At 42.3% G+C, this 21,880-nt stretch overlaps 1 protein-coding gene across 1 annotated transcript in view; it reads right to left on the bottom strand.

The window, feature by feature from the left end:
- Positions 1-13,932: 13,932 nt before the first annotated feature.
- dll4 (delta-like 4 (Drosophila)) overlaps positions 13,933-21,880 on the bottom strand; it is a 22,571-nt gene continuing 14,623 nt past the window's right edge. Inside the window, exons 9-11 of the mRNA XM_055885697.1 lie at positions 21,229-21,880; positions 18,417-18,528; positions 13,933-15,695 (exon numbers count right to left, since the gene is read on the bottom strand). The exon at positions 21,229-21,880 is cut by the window's right edge and continues 102 nt beyond it. Coding sequence (XP_055741672.1) covers positions 15,690-15,695; positions 18,417-18,528; positions 21,229-21,880 — 770 coding nt within the window. The 3' untranslated portion in view covers positions 13,933-15,689. The remainder of the gene's footprint in view (positions 15,696-18,416; positions 18,529-21,228) is intronic.

Raw genomic sequence — 21,880 nt, forward strand, 5'->3', positions numbered from 1 at the left:
CATGAGCAACACACTGCACTGTACTGTGAGACATTGGCAACACACTGCACTGTGAGACATGAGCAACACACTGCAGTGTGAGACATGGGCAACACACTGCACTGTGAGACATGGGCAACACACTGCACTGTGAGACATGGGCAACACACTGCACTGTGAGACATGGGCAACACACTGCACTGCACTGTGAGACATGAGCAACACACTGCACTGCACTGTGAGACATGGGCAACACACTGCACTGCACTGTGAGACATGGGCAACACACTGCACTGCACTGTGAGACATGGGCAACACACTGCACTGCACTGTGAGACATGGGCAACACACTGCACTGTGAGACATGGGCAACACACTGCACTGTGAGACATGGGCAACACACTGCACTGTGAGACATGAGCAACACACTGCACTGCACTGTGAGACATTGGCAACACACTGCACTGTGAGACATGAGCAACACACTGCAGTGTGAGACATGGGCAACACACTGCACTGTGAGACATGGGCAACACACTGCACTGTGAGACATGGGCAACACACTGCACTGCACTGTGAGACATGAGCAACACACTGCACTGCACTGTGAGACATGGGCAACACACTGCACTGCACTGTGAGACATGGGCAACACACTGCACTGCACTGTGAGACATGGGCAACACACTGCACTGCACTGTGAGACATGGGCAACACACTGCACTGCACTGTGAGACATGGGCAACACACTGCACTGCACTGTGAGACATGGGCAACACACTGCACTGCACTGTGAGACATGGGCAACACACTGCACTGCACTGTGAGACATGGGCAACACACTGCACTCCACTGTGAGACATGGGCAACACACTGCACTCCACTGTGAGACATGGGCAACACACTGCACTCCACTGTGAGACATGGGCAACACACTGCACTGCGAGACTTGGGCAACACACTGCACTGCAATGTGAGACATGGGCAACACACTGCACTGCATACTGAGACATGGGCAACACACTGCACTGCACTCTGAGACTTGGGCAACACACTGCACTGCACTGTGAGACATGGGCAACACACTGCACTGCACTGTGAGACTTGGGCAACACACTGCACTGCACTGTGAGACGTGGGCAACACACTGCACTGCACTGTGAGACATGGGCAACACACTGCACTGTGAGAAATAGGCAACACACTGCACTGTGAGAAATAGGCAACACACTGCACTGTGAGACATTGGCAACACACTGCACTGTGAGACATGGGCAACACACTGCAGTGTGAGACATGGGCAACACACTGCACTGTGAGACATGGGCAACACACTGCACTGTGAGACATGGGCAACACACTGCAGTGTGAGACATGGGCAACACACTGCACTGTGAGACATGGGCAACACACTGCACTGTGAGACATTGGCAACACACTGCACTGCACTGTGAGACGTTGGCAACACACTGCACTGCACTGTGAGACATGGGCAACACACTGCACTGTGAGACATGGGCAACACACATCACTGCACTGTAAGACATTTCTATGCATTTATGTATTTTGTAGAATAATTAGTGCTTTTTTTTCATTCATACCATTACATGTCTTTGTGCTTTTGTCAAAACTTTTTATTTCCCTTATTGTTCTGTGTTGGTGGTTTGTTACTTGGCTTTTGTACGACTTGTGAAAACGTCTGTTTTGTAAACCATGTTGTTTAATGACTGTGTCTAAACAGAATTCCTTCAATGAGCAAGACAATATTGCCAATGGAATTTCAAACCATGTACGGGGATCTCTTGAGAATATGACATGCCACATATTTAGGGTTACATAAAGAGATGGAACAGGAGATAGTCAGAAACCATGTTTCCTCATTCCCAACCAATGACGTCAACACAAAGATTGCCCTGTTTTCCCTAAACAGAATAAATCGAGTTGATTAGGAATGTTTGTTTCCCCGTCCCATATTTGTGTGGCCATTGTTTCCTGAAAAGCCCATGCTTCCACCACGCAATGCCAGAAGAGTACAGGGCTGACCGCAAATCACAGGAGTGTGTTCCAAATGGCACCCTATTCCCTATATAGTGCACTACTTTAGACCAGAGCCCTATTCCCTATTATAGTGCACTACTTTAGACCAGAGCCCCATTCCCTATACAGTGCACTACTATAGACCAGAGCCCTATGGCACCCTATTCCCTAATACTGCACTACTTTAGACCAGAGCCCTATTCCCTATATAGTGCACTACTTTAGACCAGAGCCCTATTCCCTATATAGTGCACTACTTTAGACCAGATACCTATTCCCTATATAGTGCACTACTTTAGACCAGAGCCCTGTGCGCTATATAAGTCAATATGGTGCCATTTGGAATTCAGATTTGCGATCTCAGGGAGAGATGTGTGAGAAAAGTAATTGGCCTCCGCCGGCATGTTCTGCATTTGTTTTAATCAGGCAGGAAGTAGGAAGTGATGTCACTAGGTCACAAACAGGATGCTGTGATTATAATACAATGAGAATGTTTGGCCACATTATGGAGACCCAGAGGCCAGAGGCCAGAGGCCAAGCCCTTTTAGTACACTGTGACTGTGTACTGTGTGTACTGTGTGTACTGTGTGTGTGTACTGTGTGTGCCTGAGCGTGCATTATGAGAGAGAAAAAAAAGTGTTTAGGTGTGTGTGCATACTGTATGTATTGTAAGTGTGTCTATGAGAATGTGTTGTGTGTGTGTGTGTGAGTAAGTCCGTGTGTGAGAGGAGAGAGGATTCCACAGTCCCTCGGTGCGGTCGGGCAGTTGTCAGGGTAACAGGTAGAACGCTGTGTGTGAGCAGTAGGGGGGGGGGGGGTGCGCCAGACGTTTCACAATTCTGTCGTAGTCCTGAACTAACTCACCTAGTCACGGGCTTGATGATTTGTTGACAATTTGAATCAGGTGTGATAGCTGTGGAATAGTTAAACGCCTGGGGTCCCCGAGTAAAGTGCTGTTACTCTCCATTCAGCTGTACCGTTACTCTCCATTCAGCTGTACCGTTACTCTCCATTCAGCTGTACCGTTACTCTCCATTCAGCTGTACCGTTACTCTCCATTCAGCTGTACCGTTACTCTCCATTCAGCTGTACCGTTACTCTCCATTCAGCTGTACCGTTACTCTCCATTCAGCTGTACCGTTACTCTCCATTCAGCTGTACCGTTACTCTCCTTTCAGCTGTACCGTTACTCTCCATTCAGTTGTACCGTTACTCTCCATTCAGTTGTACCGTTACTCTCCATTCAGCTGTACCGTTACTCTCCTTTCAGCTGTACCGTTACTCTCCATTCAGTTGTACCGTTACTCTCCATTCAGTTGTACCGTTACTCTCCTTTCAGGGCCAAATCTGAACTAGCTCGAGATCTATTTGTCTGAACTTTTCCTACAAATCTCCCATTGACAACATCTGAACATGATTTATAATGAGAGACTGCATGAGTTAATCCAAGTTATATGAACACGGATCTCAAAGTCTCTAAAGGATGATGTTAGCCAGCTGAATGAGCTGTCGCATGAGGAGAGGAGGCCAACTTCACTCTCTCAACGTCCCAACCCTGGACTTGCTTGAGAGAGGATGCCAACTTCACTCTCTCAACGTCCCAACCCCTTGACTTGCTTGAGAGAGGATGCCAACTTCACTCTCTCAACGTCCCAACCCTTTGACTTGCTTGAAAGGTGAAGCCAATTTTACTCTCTCAGACTCTCGATTCACAGACTCTAGAGTTGATTTGATGAAGTCAATTAACCTTTGAATGTTAATCTCTTCTCTGGCCATTTACCTCAGGCTAAGATTATGATTACATCCCAAATGGCACCCTTGTTCCCTAAATAGTGCACTACTTTCAACCAGAGACCAATGCGCCCTGGTCAAACGTAGTGCACTAAATAGGGAATAGGGTGCCATTTGGGATGTTTGCAAACATTTGGCACAATGAGGGCTAGTAAGCTATAAATTGTAACCTCTCTCAGGGATCACCTTTAATCTCTGACCCCTGACCTATAAGGTGTAACCTCTCTCTGTGCTCACCCTTATCCTCTGACCCCTGACCTATAAGTGGTGACCTCTGGGCTTCTCCTGATGTTCCTCCACGGTTCCTGTGTGTGTGTGTGTGTGTGTGTGTGTGTGTGTGTGTGTGTGTGTGTGTGTGTGTGTGTGTGTGTGTGTGTGTGTGTGTGTGTGTGTGTGTGTGTGTGTGTGTGTGTGTGTGCGTATCTGAGACCCAGGCAATACCAGGCGTGAGCCCCACAGAGGAGCCAGATTGTGCACTCTGACAGGTCCATAAAGTTTTTTGACGTAGTGCCCAAGGCAAGGCAGGGGGATTTTTAAAATGATATTTCTCTTTCTAGCGAACTTAACCTACTGCCTTCCATCTGGGCTGCTCTCCCTCCCTAAACACATTCACAGCCCCAAAACTAGGCCTTCTACATGAAGGGCTTTTTTAGGACCTCTGTGTGTGTGTGTGTGTGTGTGTGTGTGTGTGTGTGTGTGTGTGTGTGTGTGTGTGTGTGTGTGTGTGTGTGTGTGTGTGTGTGTGTGTAGGGGGTGTGTGGAGGGGGTGTGAGGTGGATAGGTTGCCTTTAACCCTGAAGGGGAGTCGGTGGCCTATGGCTGCCTGAAAGTGTGTGTGTTTTAATGGGCTCTGTGGTCTAGTCTGGTCTGTGTGTGTGTGTGTGTGTGTGTGTGTGTGTGTGTGTGTGTGTGTGTGTGTGTGTGTGTGTGTGTGTGTGTGTGTGTGTGTGTGTGTGTGTGTGTGTGTGTGTGTGTGTGTGTGTGTGTGTGTGTGGAGGGGGTGTGTGGAGGGGGTGTGTGGAGGGGGTGTGAGGTGGATAGGTTGCCTTTAACCCTGAAGGGGAGTCGGTGGCCTATGGCTGCCTGAAAGTGTGTGTGTTTTAATGGGCTCTGTGGTCTAGTCTGCTCTGTGTGTGTGTATGTGTGTGTGTGTGTGTGTGTGTGTGTGTGTGTGCTGCGTAGTGCATGCAGGGCAAGAGGCTTGGCATATGCCACTGTTTTTATGGCAGAGCAGGGTCTCACCCCGCACACCGCGGCATCTGCTTGGCTGAGCCCTTTGTTAGGGAGGGTGTGTGTGTGTGTGTGTGTGTGTGTGTGTGTGTGTGTGTGTGTGTGTGTGTGTGTGTGTGTGTGTGTGTGTGTGTGTGTGTGTGTGTGTGTGCGTGTGTGTGTGTGTGTGTGTTTGGCTGAGATCTCTCTATTAAGAAGGGTGTGTGTGTGTGTGTGTGTGTGTGTGTGTGTGTGTGTGTGTGTGTGTGTGTGTGTGTGTGTGTGTGTGTGTGTGTGTGTGTGTGTTTGGCTGAGATCTCTCTCTTAGGGAGTGTGTGTGTGTGTGTGTGTGTGTGTGTGTGTGTGTGTGTGTGTGTGTGTGTGTGTGTGTGTGTGTGTGTGTGTGTGTGTGTGTGTGTGTGGAGGCGTGGTGTAAGGGGGTCTTCTCAGCCCCTCGGCTGTTTTTGTTTCACCATTGCCAGCTCGAGGGGGTAACCGTGGAAACAGACTTGAATTTCAAGCCAATTTAGGAGAACAAAAGAGAGAGGAGGGAGGGGTCAGGTGGAGCAGCTGGTGTCTGTGTACTTGTGTAGGGTTGGGGGAGCCTGGGGGGGGGGGGGGGGGGGGGCTCCATATCTAGGTAAGCTACTGTAAATAGCCATCTCCATATCTAGGTAAGTTACTGTAAATAGCCAGCTCCATATCTGGTTAAGTTACTGTATATAGCCAGCTCCATATCTGGTTAAGTTACTGTAAATAGCCAGCTCCATATCTGGTTAAGTTACTGTAAATAGCCAGGTCCATATCTAGGTAAGTTACTGTATATAGCCAGCTCCATATCTAGGTAAGTTACTGTAAATAGCCAGCTTCATATCTGGGTAAGTTACTGTATATAGCCAGCTCCATATCTAGGTAAGTTACTGTAAATAGCCAGCTCTATATCTAGGTAAGTTACTGTATATAGCCAGCTCCATATCTAGGTAAGTTACTGTAAATAGCCAGCTCCATATCTAGGTAAGTTACTGTAAATAGCCAGCTCCATTTCTAGGTAAGTTACTGTATATAGCCAGCTCCATATCTAGGTAAGTTACTGTAAATAGCAAGCTCCAAATCTGGGTAAGTTACTGTATATAGCCAGCTCCATATGTAGGTAAGTTACTGTATATAGCCAGCTCCATATCTAGGTAAGTTACTGTAAATAGCCAGCTCCATATCTGGGTAAGTTACTGTATATAGCCAGCTCCATATCTAGGTAAGTTACTGTAAATAGCCAGCTTCATATCTGGGTAAGTTACTGTATATAGCCATTTCCATATTTAGGTAAGTTACTGTATATAGCCAGCTCCATATCTGGTTAAGTTACTGTAAATAGCCAGCTCCAAATCTAGGTAAGTTACTGTATATAGCCAGCTCCATATCTAGGTAAGTTACTGTAAATAGCCAGCTCCATATCTAGGTAAGTTACTGTATATAGCCAGCTCCATATCTAGGTAAGTTACTGTAAATAGCCAGCTTCATATCTGGGTAAGTTACTGTATATAGCCAGCTCCATATCTAGGTAAGTTACTGTATATAGCCAGCTCCATATCTGGGTAAGTTACTGCATATAGCCAGCTCCATATCTAGGTAAGTTACTGTAAATAGCCAGCTCCATATCTAGGTAAGTTACTGTAAATAGCCAGCTCCATTTCTAGGTAAGTTACTGTATATAGCCAGATCCATATCTAGGTAAGTTACTGTAACTAGCCAGCTCCATATCTAGGTAAGTTACTGTATATAGCCAGCTCCATATGTAGGTAAGTTACTGTAAATAGCCAGCTCCATATCTAGGTAAGTTACTGTATATAGCCAGCTCCATATGTAGGTAAGTTACTGTATATAGCCAGCTCCATATCTAGGTAAGTTACTGTAAATAGCCAGCTCCATATCTAGGTAAGTTACTGTATATAGCCAGCTCCATATCTAGGTAAGTTACTGTAAATAGCCAGCTCCATATCTGGTTAAGTTACTGTATATAGCCAGCTCCATATCTAGGTAAGTTACTGTAAATAGCCAGCTCCATATCTGGTTAAGTTACTGTATATAGCCAGCTCCATATCTAGGTAAGTTACTGTATATAACCAGCTCAATATCTGGTTAAGTTACTGTAAATAGCCAGCTACATATGTAGGTAAGTTACTGTATATAGCCAGCTCCATATCTAGGTAAGTTACTGTATATAGCCATTTCCATATTTAGGTAAGTTACTGTATATAGCCAGCTCCATATCTGGTTAAGTTACTGTATATAGCCAGCTCCATATCTAGGTAAGTTACTGTATATCACCAGCTCCATATCTAGGTAAGTTACTGTAAATAGCCAGCTCCATATCTAGGTAAGTTACTGTAACTAGCCAGCTCCATATATTGGTAAGTTACTGTATATAGCCAGCTCCATATCTAGGTAAGTTACTGTAAATAGCCAGCTTCATATCTGGGTAAGTTACTGCATATAGCCAGCTCCATATCTAGGTAAGTTACTGTAAATAGCCAGCTCCATATCTAGGTAAGTTACTGTAAATAGCCAGCTCCATTTCTAGGTAAGTTACTGTATATAGCCAGCTCCATATCTAGGTAAGTTACTGTAACTAGCCAGCTTCATATCTGGGTAAGTTACTGTATATAGCCATTTCCATATTTAGGTAAGTTACTGTATATAGCCAGCTCCATATCTGGTTAAGTTACTGTAAATAGCCAGCTCCAAATCTAGGTAAGTTACTGTATATAGCCAGCTCCATATCTAGGTAAGTTACTGTAAATAGCCAGCTCCATATCTAGGTAAGTTACTGTATATAGCCAGCTCCATATCTAGGTAAGTTACTGTAAATAGCCAGCTTCATATCTGGGTAAGTTACTGTATATAGCCAGCTCCATATCTAGGTAAGTTACTGTATATAGCCAGCTCCATATCTGGGTAAGTTACTGCATATAGCCAGCTCCATATCTAGGTAAGTTACTGTAAATAGCCAGCTCCATATCTAGGTAAGTTACTGTAAATAGCCAGCTCCATTTCTAGGTAAGTTACTGTATATAGCCAGCTCCATATCTAGGTAAGTTACTGTAACTAGCCAGCTCCATATCTAGGTAAGTTACTGTATATAGCCAGCTCCATATGTAGGTAAGTTACTGTAAATAGCCAGCTCCATATCTAGGTAAGTTACTGTATATAGCCAGCTCCATATGTAGGTAAGTTACTGTATATAGCCAGCTCCATATCTAGGTAAGTTACTGTAAATAGCCAGCTCCATATCTAGGTAAGTTACTGTATATAGCCAGCTCCATATCTAGGTAAGTTACTGTAAATAGCCAGCTCCATATCTGGTTAAGTTACTGTATATAGCCAGCTCCATATCTAGGTAAGTTACTGTAAATAGCCAGCTCCATATCTGGTTAAGTTACTGTATATAGCCAGCTCCATATCTAGGTAAGATACTGTATATAACCAGCTCAATATCTGGTTAAGTTACTGTAAATAGCCAGCTACATATGTAGGTAAGTTACTGTATATAGCCAGCTCCATATCTAGGTAAGTTACTGTATATAGCCATTTCCATATTTAGGTAAGTTACTGTATATAGCCAGCTCCATATCTGGTTAAGTTACTGTATATAGCCAGCTCCATATCTAGGTAAGTTACTGTATATCACCAGCTCCCTATCTAGGTAAGTTACTGTAAATAGCCAGCTCCATATCTAGGTAAGTTACTGTAACTAGCCAGCTCCATATCTAGGTAAGTTACTGTATATAGCCAGCTCCATATCTAGGTAAGTTACTGTAAATAGCCAGCTTCATATCTGGGTAAGTTACTGTATATAGCCAGCTCCATATCTAGGTAAGTTACTGTATATAGCCAGCTCCATATCTGGGTAAGTTACTGCATATAGCCAGCTCCATATCTAGGTAAGTTACTGTAAATAGCCAGCTCCATATCTAGGTAAGTTACTGTAAATAGCCAGCTCCATTTCTAGGTAAGTTACTGTATATAGCCAGCTCCATATCTAGGTAAGTTACTGTAACTAGCCAGCTCCATTTCTGGTTAAGTTACTGTATATAGCCAGCTCCATATCTAGGTAAGTTACTGTAAATAGCCAGCTCCATATCTGGGTAAGTTACTGTATATAGCCAGCTCCATATCTAGGTAAGTTACTGTAAATAGCCAGCTCCATATCTAGGTAAGTTACTGTAAATAGCCAGCTCCATATCTAGGTAAGTTGCTGTATATAGCCAGCTCCATATGTAGGTAAGTTACTGTAAATAGCCAGCTCCATATCTAGGTAAGTTACTGTAAATAGCCAGCTCCATTTCTAGGTAAGTTACTGTATATAGCCAGCTCCATATCTAGGTAAGTTACTGTAACTAGCCAGCTCCATTTCTGGTTAAGTTACTGTATATAGCCAGCTCCATATCTAGGTAAGTTACTGTAAATAGCCAGCTCCATATCTGGGTAAGTTACTGTATATAGCCAGCTCCATATCTAGGTAAGTTACTGTAAATAGCCAGCTCCATATCTGGGTAAGTTACTGTATATAGCCAGCTTCATATCTGGGTAAGTTACTGTATATAGCCAGCTCCATATCTAGGTAAGTTACTGTAAATAGCCAGCTCTATATCTAGGTAAGTTACTGTAAATAGCCAGCTCCATATCTAGGTAAGTTACTGTAAATAGCCAGCTCCATATCTAGGTAAGTTACTGTAAATAGCCAGCTCCATTTCTAGGTAAGTTACTGTATATAGCCAGCTCCATATCTAGGTAAGTTACTGTAAATAGCAAGCTCCAAATCTGGGTAAGTTACTGTATATAGCCAGCTCCATATGTAGGTAAGTTACTGTATATAGCCAGCTCCATATCTAGGTAAGTTACTGTAAATAGCCAGCTCCATATCTGGGTAAGTTACTGTATATAGCCAGCTCCATATCTAGGTAAGTTACTGTAAATAGCCAGCTTCATATCTGGGTAAGTTACTGTATATAGCCATTTCCATATTTAGGTAAGTTACTGTATATAGCCAGCTCCATATCTGGTTAAGTTACTGTAAATAGCCAGCTCCAAATCTAGGTAAGTTACTGTATATAGCCAGCTCCATATCTAGGTAAGTTACTGTAAATAGCCAGCTCCATATCTAGGTAAGTTACTGTATATAGCCAGCTCCATATCTAGGTAAGTTACTGTAAATAGCCAGCTTCATATCTGGGTAAGTTACTGTATATAGCCAGCTCCATATCTAGGTAAGTTACTGTATATAGCCAGCTCCATATCTGGGTAAGTTACTGCATATAGCCAGCTCCATATCTAGGTAAGTTACTGTAAATAGCCAGCTCCATATCTAGGTAAGTTACTGTATATAGCCAGCTCCATATCTAGGTAAGTTACTGTAAATAGCCAGCTTCATATCTGGGTAAGTTACTGTATATAGCCAGCTCCATATCTAGGTAAGTTACTGTATATAGCCAGCTCCATATCTGGGTAAGTTACTGCATATAGCCAGCTCCATATCTAGGTAAGTTACTGTAAATAGCCAGCTCCATATCTAGGTAAGTTACTGTAAATAGCCAGCTCCATTTCTAGGTAAGTTACTGTATATAGCCAGATCCATATCTAGGTAAGTTACTGTAACTAGCCAGCTCCATATCTAGGTAAGTTACTGTATATAGCCAGCTCCATATGTAGGTAAGTTACTGTAAATAGCCAGCTCCATATCTAGGTAAGTTACTGTATATAGCCAGCTCCATATGTAGGTAAGTTACTGTATATAGCCAGCTCCATATCTAGGTAAGTTACTGTAAATAGCCAGCTCCATATCTAGGTAAGTTACTGTATATAGCCAGCTCCATATCTAGGTAAGTTACTGTAAATAGCCAGCTCCATATCTGGTTAAGTTACTGTAAATAGCCAGCTCCATATCTGGTTAAGTTACTGTATATAGCCAGCTCCATATCTAGGTAAGTTACTGTATATAACCAGCTCAATATCTGGTTAAGTTACTGTAAATAGCCAGCTACATATGTAGGTAAGTTACTGTATATAGCCAGCTCCATATCTAGGTAAGTTACTGTATATAGCCATTTCCATATTTAGGTAAGTTACTGTATATAGCCAGCTCCATATCTGGTTAAGTTACTGTATATAGCCAGCTCCATATCTAGGTAAGTTACTGTATATCACCAGCTCCATATCTAGGTAAGTTACTGTAAATAGCCAGCTCCATATCTAGGTAAGTTACTGTAACTAGCCAGCTCCATATCTAGGTAAGTTACTGTATATAGCCAGCTCCATATCTAGGTAAGTTACTGTAAATAGCCAGCTTCATATCTGGGTAAGTTACTGTATATAGCCAGCTCCATATCTAGGTAAGTTACTGTATATAGCCAGCTCCATATCTGGGTAAGTTACTGCATATAGCCAGCTCCATATCTAGGTAAGTTACTGTAAATAGCCAGCTCCATATCTAGGTAAGTTACTGTAAATAGCCAGCTCCATTTCTAGGTAAGTTACTGTATATAGCCAGCTCCATATCTAGGTAAGTTACTGTAACTAGCCAGCTTCATATCTGGGTAAGTTACTGTATATAGCCATTTCCATATTTAGGTAAGTTACTGTATATAGCCAGCTCCATATCTGGTTAAGTTACTGTAAATAGCCAGCTCCAAATCTAGGTAAGTTACTGTATATAGCCAGCTCCATATCTAGGTAAGTTACTGTAAATAGCCAGCTCCATATCTAGGTAAGTTACTGTATATAGCCAGCTCCATATCTAGGTAAGTTACTGTAAATAGCCAGCTTCATATCTGGGTAAGTTACTGTATATAGCCAGCTCCATATCTAGGTAAGTTACTGTATATAGCCAGCTCCATATCTGGGTAAGTTACTGCATATAGCCAGCTCCATATCTAGGTAAGTTACTGTAAATAGCCAGCTCCATATCTAGGTAAGTTACTGTAAATAGCCAGCTCCATTTCTAGGTAAGTTACTGTATATAGCCAGCTCCATATCTAGGTAAGTTACTGTAACTAGCCAGCTCCATATCTAGGTAAGTTACTGTATATAGCCAGCTCCATATGTAGGTAAGTTACTGTAAATAGCCAGCTCCATATCTAGGTAAGTTACTGTATATAGCCAGCTCCATATGTAGGTAAGTTACTGTATATAGCCAGCTCCATATCTAGGTAAGTTACTGTAAATAGCCAGCTCCATATCTAGGTAAGTTACTGTATATAGCCAGCTCCATATCTAGGTAAGTTACTGTAAATAGCCAGCTCCATATCTGGTTAAGTTACTGTATATAGCCAGCTCCATATCTAGGTAAGTTACTGTAAATAGCCAGCTCCATATCTGGTTAAGTTACTGTATATAGCCAGCTCCATATCTAGGTAAGTTACTGTATATAACCAGCTCAATATCTGGTTAAGTTACTGTAACTAGCCAGCTACATATGTAGGTAAGTTACTGTATATAGCCAGCTCCATATCTAGGTAAGTTACTGTATATAGCCATTTCCATATTTAGGTAAGTTACTGTATATAGCCAGCTCCATATCTGGTTAAGTTACTGTATATAGCCAGCTCCATATCTAGGTAAGTTACTGTATATCACCAGCTCCCTATCTAGGTAAGTTACTGTAAATAGCCAGCTCCATATCTAGGTAAGTTACTGTAACTAGCCAGCTCCATATCTAGGTAAGTTACTGTATATAGCCAGCTCCATATCTAGGTAAGTTACTGTAAATAGCCAGCTTCATATCTGGGTAAGTTACTGTATATAGCCAGCTCCATATCTAGGTAAGTTACTGTATATAGCCAGCTCCATATCTGGGTAAGTTACTGCATATAGCCAGCTCCATATCTAGGTAAGTTACTGTAAATAGCCAGCTCCATATCTAGGTAAGTTACTGTAAATAGCCAGCTCCATTTCTAGGTAAGTTACTGTATATAGCCAGCTCCATATCTAGGTAAGTTACTGTAACTAGCCAGCTCCATTTCTGGTTAAGTTACTGTATATAGCCAGCTCCATATCTAGGTAAGTTACTGTAAATAGCCAGCTCCATATCTGGGTAAGTTACTGTATATAGCCAGCTCCATATCTAGGTAAGTTACTGTAAATAGCCAGCTCCATATCTAGGTAAGTTACTGTAAATAGCCAGCTCCATATCTAGGTAAGTTGCTGTATATAGCCAGCTCCATATGTAGGTAAGTTACTGTAAATAGCCAGCTCCATATCTAGGTAAGTTACTGTAAATAGCCAGCTCCATTTCTAGGTAAGTTACTGTATATAGCCAGCTCCATATCTAGGTAAGTTACTGTAACTAGCCAGCTCCATTTCTGGTTAAGTTACTGTATATAGCCAGCTCCATATCTAGGTAAGTTACTGTAAATAGCCAGCTCCATATCTGGGTAAGTTACTGTATATAGCCAGCTCCATATCTAGGTAAGTTACTGTAAATAGCCAGCTCCATATCTGGGTAAGTTACTGTATATAGCCAGCTCCATATCTAGGTAAGTTACTGTAAATAGCCAGCTCCATATCTGGGTAAGTTACTGTATATAGCCAGCTCCATATCTAGGTAAGTTACTGTATATAGCCAGCTCCATATCTAGGTAAGTTACTGTAAATAGCCAGCTCCATATCTAGGTAAGTTACTTGATAGAGTCAGCGTTTAGTTGTTGTCACGTTTGGTAAGGTTGTTGACTGTGTGTTTCAGATGAGTTAGAGAATGTAGGTTTTGTGTATGGTCAAGTATACCAGTTTGCATCGTTCTATCCATAGAGTTACATATTAGAAATGGAATGTAATATGTCATGTAATAGGATCTCTGTAGTTTTACCGCTCCCTTTAAAATATATAATCACTTTGGTGAAAAACAATAGACGAAATGGCAAAGCATCAGTAATATTTTCTTCATTATTAAAAAAACACCACAACATCATCTCCCTTTTCATTCACTGGCATCAAAATATTAACAAGGAATTAAAGTGTTTTATTCTTCAGAAGTTTGGTCCTTATATACAAAATAATATTATAAAACATAGAAAGAGCAGTCGTAGCATTCATCAATATTTAAATTAAACTCTGGAAATAATCATCATTTAAAAAAAAAAAGTACATTTTTGTGTTCTGTCATTTCAGAAAGTCATTATAGGCAGGCAGTGGTATGACAGTGTCTTTTATGAATCCTTTTGTGTCTCTTTATTTCAGGGCTGTTATTGTCAAAGTCCCAAAGTACACCCTAAGTCCCTACTTAGTGCACTACTTTTGACCGGAGCTCATAAGGCTCTGGTCAAAAGTAGTGCACTATATAGGAAATAGAGTGCCATTTGGGATGTAGTAAATATCAACTTGTCCGTCAGTTCCCTTCCTGTTCTCTTGGACTACTGCTGGCAATACACCTGAGTATTGCGTTTCTGTGATTTATTTGTTGCGTCTTAAATGTATATACCCTATTTAGTGCACGAAACCTCCAAATTACTGTCGATTAAAAAAGTGTATTTTCCACCTCCGTTTTTTTTATTTTTGTAGGTCAAATGCTCCATGAAGACGGGTTTTTTAGCATCCAAACACACTCTTTTAGGCTTCTAGTAATTTTAGACATACAATCTTTTCACCGTTTTGCATGAAATGGAAAAGTCCGGAAAAGTCCAACCAGGTATTTTGTTTCTAGAGATTGAACGATGAGACGTTTGTTTGTTTGTTCAGTCGGACATTCATCGTTCTCAGTGTGTTTGTTGTGGTTGTGGTTTCGACTGCTGGTGGGTCGTGGCGGTCAGTGGGTGAGTTTCATTGAGTTAGCTCCACCCTGGACCCTGCATAGCTGGTCAATGATGCTGGCTAAGGGTTAAAGATCAGTCGAATCTCAGGCACCTCCATTTTGATTAGTTGGCTGTCGTTAGTCACCATGATTATCCCAGGAGATAAGTCAAGGGTCAACTGAGTGCTCAGGGTTCAACTACGAGCTACGGACATTTTTCCTGTTTTACCTACCGTCTCCTCCAATCGCTGCCAAGGACAGATGAGTTCAATTCAGGTTCATTGTTTTGCCTAATGACACTCTACCAGTCCCCTCCACACCCAGTGCAGTTCAGTCAGTCATTTAACAGTTCATTTAACCATTTGTTCCCAGAAGTTAATAGGTGCATGACTGTGAACTGTACACGTTTTGTATACAAACACTTGGTCAATGTTAAAGTTCAGTAAAGTTCAGTCTAGAGTGTTCATTTTTTTTTTAATTCACAGAGGAGAGATTCCGCTCTCCTCTCTGTCTCTCTGTTTTTCTCTATGGTCCCGTCTCTCAAGTGCTCCAGAGATTCCGCTCTCCTCTCTGTCTCTCTGTCTCTCTGTTTTTCTCTATGGTCCCGTCTCTCAAGTGCTCCAGAGATTCCGCTCTCCTCTCTGTCTCTCTGTCTCTCTGTTTTTCTCTATGGTCCCGTCTCTCAAGTGCTCCAGAGATTCCGCTCTCCTCTCTGTCTCTCTGTTTTTCTCTATGGTCCCGTCTCTCAAGTGCTCCAGAGCAGCAGTGACACCAGAAACAGATATTTAGTCTCTCCTCGGGTTTTTTTGTAAACAATCCAGAAAAATATTTTCTGCCTTTGATTGCCTTTCTCCTCCGCCTTTCTTGCTCCCTCGCTTTTCTACCTCACACAGCTTTATACCTGGGAGGAAGAGAAGAAGAACAGATGAGAGGTAAGCAGTGAGCCCTAATTCCCCTTTTCTCTATGAACTGGGAAACTGCACACATATCCCAAGATAATACCACTCATATAAGCCAATCACAAAGGTTATGTCATCTATACTTGCTGGTATACTATCGCCATTGTGTTTTGCTTGGCAACATCCTCCCTCAATTCCACTCAGCACCTCGGTGTTAAAAGTCCAATAATGCAGCAATTTTTATCTCCGTATCAAAAATAATTTCTGTGTAATAATGAAGTACCTTACTGTGATTGTTTTCAATTAAAATGGTCAAAAATAAATTAAAAAAATAGCATTTTAGCGAAGAGAAATTTCTCAAGCAAGAACTGAGCTAGAATTGTCTGGGAGTGGTCTGAGTGGAAACAGAAAAAACAATAGCTCTTATTGGCAGAGAGGTTTGGAACTTAAAAAAAAAATCTTATTGGTCTGTCTATTAACTAGTTCACCGCCTGATGATGTCACCAGGCAGGCCAAAACTTCATCCCACTGAAACAAGCAGAAATTTTCTGCGGCCTTTTTAAACAGCTCTTACACTAAAAGAGTAGTATCATAATTTTCATAATTTCACAGGATTATTCCAAACTCATAGTGTGGAAATATACATAAAATATAGAGAAATCATGTTTTTGACTACACTGGGCCTTTAAGACATAGGGGTTTGAGAGACACAGTAAAGTTTAAAAGGTATCAAAACTATATTCCTGTACTTGAACAAAAACGTATCCCCTTCCTTAGACCATCAAATTGTCAGTTTGAAGAATAGTGATTTGGTACCCTTTTGTAGTTTAGAGAGAGCATTATAAGATTACTCCATCTATACTGACTTGGCAGACAGTCCTATCAGAAAGTTTTCACACCCCTTGACTTATTCCACATTTTGTTGTGTTACAGCCTGAAATCAAAATGGATTAAATTGGGATTTTTTGTCACTGTAGGGTGCCGTCTTTCGGATGTTAACCCCGGTGTTCTGACTAAATTCCCAATCTGACCCTCATACCATCATGGCCAACTAATCATCCCCAGCTTCCAATTGCCTCATTCATCCCCCCTCCTCTCCCCTGTAACTATTTCTCAGGTCGTTGCTGTAAATGAGAATGTTTTCTCAGTCAACTTACCTGGTAAAATAAGGGTTTTAGAAAAACTAAAATCTCACCCATCTGCACACAATACCCCACAATGACAAAGTGAAAACATGTTTTTTGAAGAAAAAAAAGTAAATACAGAAATATTTGCCCGTTATTCTTTTCAAAATTCTTCAAGCTCTGTCAAATTGGTTGTTGATCATTGCTAGACAACAATTTTCAGGTCTTGCCATAGATTTTCAAATAGATTTAAGTCAAAACTTGAATTCACCTGACAGCAGGACAATAACCTAAAACACAAGGTCAAATCTACAGTGGAATTGCTTTCCAAGAAGACAGTGAATGTTCCTGAGTGGCCGAGTTAATCTCATAGTGTCTGGTGGAAAGCAGAGTGAACCAGGTTTTCCATTAGGATTTTTCCTGTGCCATGAGTTTTTTTTTTAATCCTGAAAAACTCCCCAGTCCTTAACGATTACAAGCAAACCCATAACATGATGCAGCCACCACTATGCTTGAAAATATGGATATTGTTAGTCAGTAATGTGTTCGATTGGATTTGCCCCAAACATAACACTTTGTATTCAGAACAAAAAGTGAATTGCTTTGCCACATTTTTTGCAGTATTACTTTAGTGCCTTGTAGAAAACAGGATGCATGTTTTGGAATATTTATATTCTGTACAGGCGTCCTTCTTTTCACTCTGTCATTTAGGTTAGTATTGTGGAGTAACTACAATATTGTTGATCCATCCTCAGTTTTCTCCTATCACAGCCATTAAACTCTGTAACTGTTTTCAAGTCACCACTGGCCTCATGGTGAAATCCCTGAGCGGTTTCCTTCCTCTCCGGAAACTGAGTTAGGAAGGACGCCTGTATCTTTGTAGTGACTAGGTGTATTGATACACCATCCAAAGTATAATTAATAACTTCACCATACTCAAAGTGATATTCAATGTCTGCTTTTTTTTTTACCCATCAACCAATACGTGCCCTTCTTTGCGAAACATTGGAAAACCTCCCTGGTCTTTGTGGTTGAATCTATATTTGAAATTCACTGCTTAACCGAGGGACCTTACAGATAATTGTATGTGTGGGTACAGAGATGAGGCAGTCATTCAAAAATCATGTTAAACTCTATTACACACAGTCCATGCAACTTATGTGACTTGTTAACCAAATGTTTACTCCTGAACTTATTTAGGCTTGCCGTAACAAAGGGGTTGAATACTTACCGACTTAAAACATTTAATCTTATAATTTTTTATTAATTTGGAAAAACATAATTCCACTTTGACATTAAGGGGTATTGTGTGTAGGCCAGTGACAGCAAATCTCAATTTAATCCATTTTAAAATCAGGCTGTAAGACAACACAACGTGGAAAATGTCAAGGGGTGTGAATGCTTTCTGAAGTCCCTGCTATATATGCCTACAGGATCTCTGGCTTATTTTTAAATAAAATAATATGTAGTACAATGTGTGTAAAAAAAAAAAAAATACGAAACACCCCCAACCATAAATATCATTGATACTATAAGAGTGACATGAAATACTTCAGATAAGTACTTTTTTTTGTAGCTGTTGTATTTTTCTTGTCTTACCTCTGTTGCTATGACGCACTCCCTCTTCTCTTCTCCTATAACAAAGACAGACTGGTAGATCTGAGAGTCTCGAGGGGAACATATCGTTGATATCCTACACTCCTCCGTTTCACTGCAAAACACACAAGTCAACACATACTGTTAGCCTACCTTAACGACACACGAGTCAACACACACTGTTAGCCTACCTTAACGACACACGAGTCATCACATACTGTTAGCCTACCTTAACGACACACGAGTCAACACACACTGTTAGCCTACCTTAACGACACACGAGTTAACACACACTGTTAGCCTACCTTAACGACACGCGAGTCAACACACACTGTTAGCCTACCTTAACGACACACAAGTCAACACACACTGTTAGCCTACCTTAACGACACACGAGTCAACACACACTGTTAGCCTACCTTAACGACACGCGAGTCAACACACACTGTTAGCCTACCTTAACGACACACGAGTCAACACACACTGTTAGCCTACCTTAACGACACACGAGTCAACACACACTGTTAGCCTACCTTAACGACACACGAGTCAACACACACTGTTAGCCTACCTTAACGACACACGAGTCAACACACACTGTTAGCCTACCTTAACGACACGCGAGTCAACACACACTGTTAGCCTACCTTAACGACACACGAGTCAACACACACTGTTAGCCTACCTTAACGACACACGAGTCATCACACACTGTTAGCCTACCTTAACGACACACGAGTCAACACACACTGTTAGTCTACCTTAACGACACACGAGTCAACACACACTGTTAGCCTACCTTAACGACACACGAGTCAACACACACTGTTAGCCTACCTTAACGACACACGAGTCAACACACACTGTTAGCCTACCTTAACGACACACGAGTCAACACACACTGTTAGCCTACCTTAACGACACACGAGTTAACACACATTGTTAGCCTACCTTAACGACACACGAGTCAACACACACTGTTAGTCTACCTTAACGACACACGAGTCAACACACACTGTTAGCCTACCTTAACGACACACGAGTCAACACACACTGTTAGCCTACCTTAACGACACACGAGTCAACACACACTGTTAGCCTACCTTAACGACACACGAGTCAACACACACTGTTAGCCTACCTTAACGACACACGAGTCAACACACACTGTTAGCCTACCTTAACGACACACGAGTCATCACACACTGTTAGCCTACCTTAACGACACACGAGTCATCACACACTGTTAGCCTACCTTAACGACACAAAGTAGAAGCATTTGGCTAAACTGTGTCTGTCTCTCTCTGTGTGTGTGTGTTTTGTGTGTGTGTGTGTGTGCATGTGTGTGTGTAGCCTACTGATGGGGGTGAAGTATGGCTCAGTAAACTGTGTGAAAATGAAGCCCAGTATTCTGACCAGTAACTGCTCATAGCTTGGAACTGAAAAAAATGGCTTTTATTTACCTTGATTTCACAGTAACTTTATACAGTTACTGCTAACATGAACCATCAATTTCTACAAAACACAATAGAGGCAGGATACTTGTTCACATTATTATGCTTGTATTTAATGTTGCAAAAATGACATTAAATCATTTTCAACCAAATGAGCAGTTACTGCCTGTTTTCCAAGGAGCCTGTTGGTTGGGTCTGTTGTTAGTGGTCTTTGTGAGATTAAAATAGCATTTTGAAATAATTAGGATCCTGCTGTACAGGGGCTTGCTGTGGATGCATGTGGGTGGATTGGGGGTTGTGATTGGGCTTCGGACTTGGCTGTTGATCCTTTGGGTCCCGTGTGAGATCGGGTCAAGAGTGTGTGTGTGTGTGTGTGTGTGTGTGTGTGTGTGTGTGTGTGTGTGTGTGTGTGTGTGTGTGTGTGTGTGTGTGTGTGTGTGTGTGTGTGTGTGTGTGTGTGTGTGTACCTGGAGGTGTACGTGTGTATACAGTATGGGTACAGATGTAGGATCTTAATTTGTGCAAGTTTGCTACAGCAGGAAAATAATCCTGCAGCGACAGGAAATGTGGATTATTATGTGGAATATATTTAATGGACATTTTTGTTGTTGAGGTCAAGTCTGAAATGTCAAAGTGGAAGTGACAAACTCAAATAGACTACATGTTTGCATTCTCTGCAATTCTCAGCAACATAAGAGTGATCAAATTAAGATCCTACATCTGTATGGGGTTATCACGTCTACTCCCGCTCCTTCCCTCCGGCGTTCGATGTCGCCGGGATACTAACCACCGGTCCTGGCAATCATCATTACTCGCACCTGGCATCATCATTACGCGCAACTTGGATCATCATTACGCACACCTGGCATCATCATTACGCACACCTGAGCTTCATCATTTAACACACCTAGACTCCATTACCTCCCCTTTATCTGGCATCTCCCTTTGGTTCCTTCCCCAGGCAGTATTGTTTCTGTTTGTTCATATCTAGATGCTACTCCTATGTTGTATCGTTCCATGTTCTTTGTGATATTAAACTGCTTCTCGACTCCCAGCGTCTACGTTACAGGGGGGGAGAGTAGCGGCAGGGTTTAAACCATTGTATTCAGGTCCTGGTGCGACTTAAAAAGACCGTTTTTCCCTCTCACAGTAAACAGAACAGATTTATAGCCTATAGAAATAATATCCAGAACGCATGACCTTTCAACTTTCACACATGTACGGAAACAGTTTCCTGGAGTGTTAGTGTAGCAATGATACCTAGCGCTATAAGTAGCCTAGCCATAGGTATCAAGGTATATTGCCATGTTTGTAGATCAAGATAGAAACCTTAATTTATAGAAACATGTACATTCTTTTACCTGTACATTCCACTCATCGGTATTTTCTCTTCTAAACACTTGTCGTAAATGTGATTTAGTCTTTTATCCTCTTGCGACTTATCATCCTTGAACTCCTTCGACTTTGCGTTACTATAGTCCAAGTGATAGTTCTTGTGGATAAAATTTGACTTCTCTGATTCGCAGTCTACCTCCAGTACCACCTTCTGATTGGTGTTCTTCAGCTGGGAGGCAGGGATAAGGTTATCCTTCTGTACGTCTGATAGGTTGTTCATGGTCTCCCGGTCTCCTCTGTCCCTGCCCATCTGCCTGTGGATGTGTCTTAGAGCCAGCCCCACCATGCATAGCAGCACCAGAAACGCAACCAGCCCTACAGCCAGGGAAACTGCCGCCCACTGGAAGCCATCTTGGCTCTCTCCGTTGATCCTCTCACCACCGACTGGCAGGGTCACTGCAAAGAACTGACAGCGGGGTCCAGTGAAGCCGGTGGGACAGATACAGGTGGTGGGGGATTTCCCCGGACCCCCTTCCCCGGTGCAGAGTCCTCCGTTGAGACAGGGGCGCATGGAGCACTCGTCCAGGACGCGGTCACAGTTTCGGCCGGCGAACCCCGGGGGGCAGGCACAGGTGTAGTCGTTGATGCGGTCCAGGCAGGTCCCTCCGTTGGTGCAGG

Source organism: Salvelinus fontinalis, chromosome 27, assembly GCF_029448725.1.
Source record: "Salvelinus fontinalis isolate EN_2023a chromosome 27, ASM2944872v1, whole genome shotgun sequence".
Classification (NCBI taxonomy): domain Eukaryota; kingdom Metazoa; phylum Chordata; class Actinopteri; order Salmoniformes; family Salmonidae; genus Salvelinus; species Salvelinus fontinalis.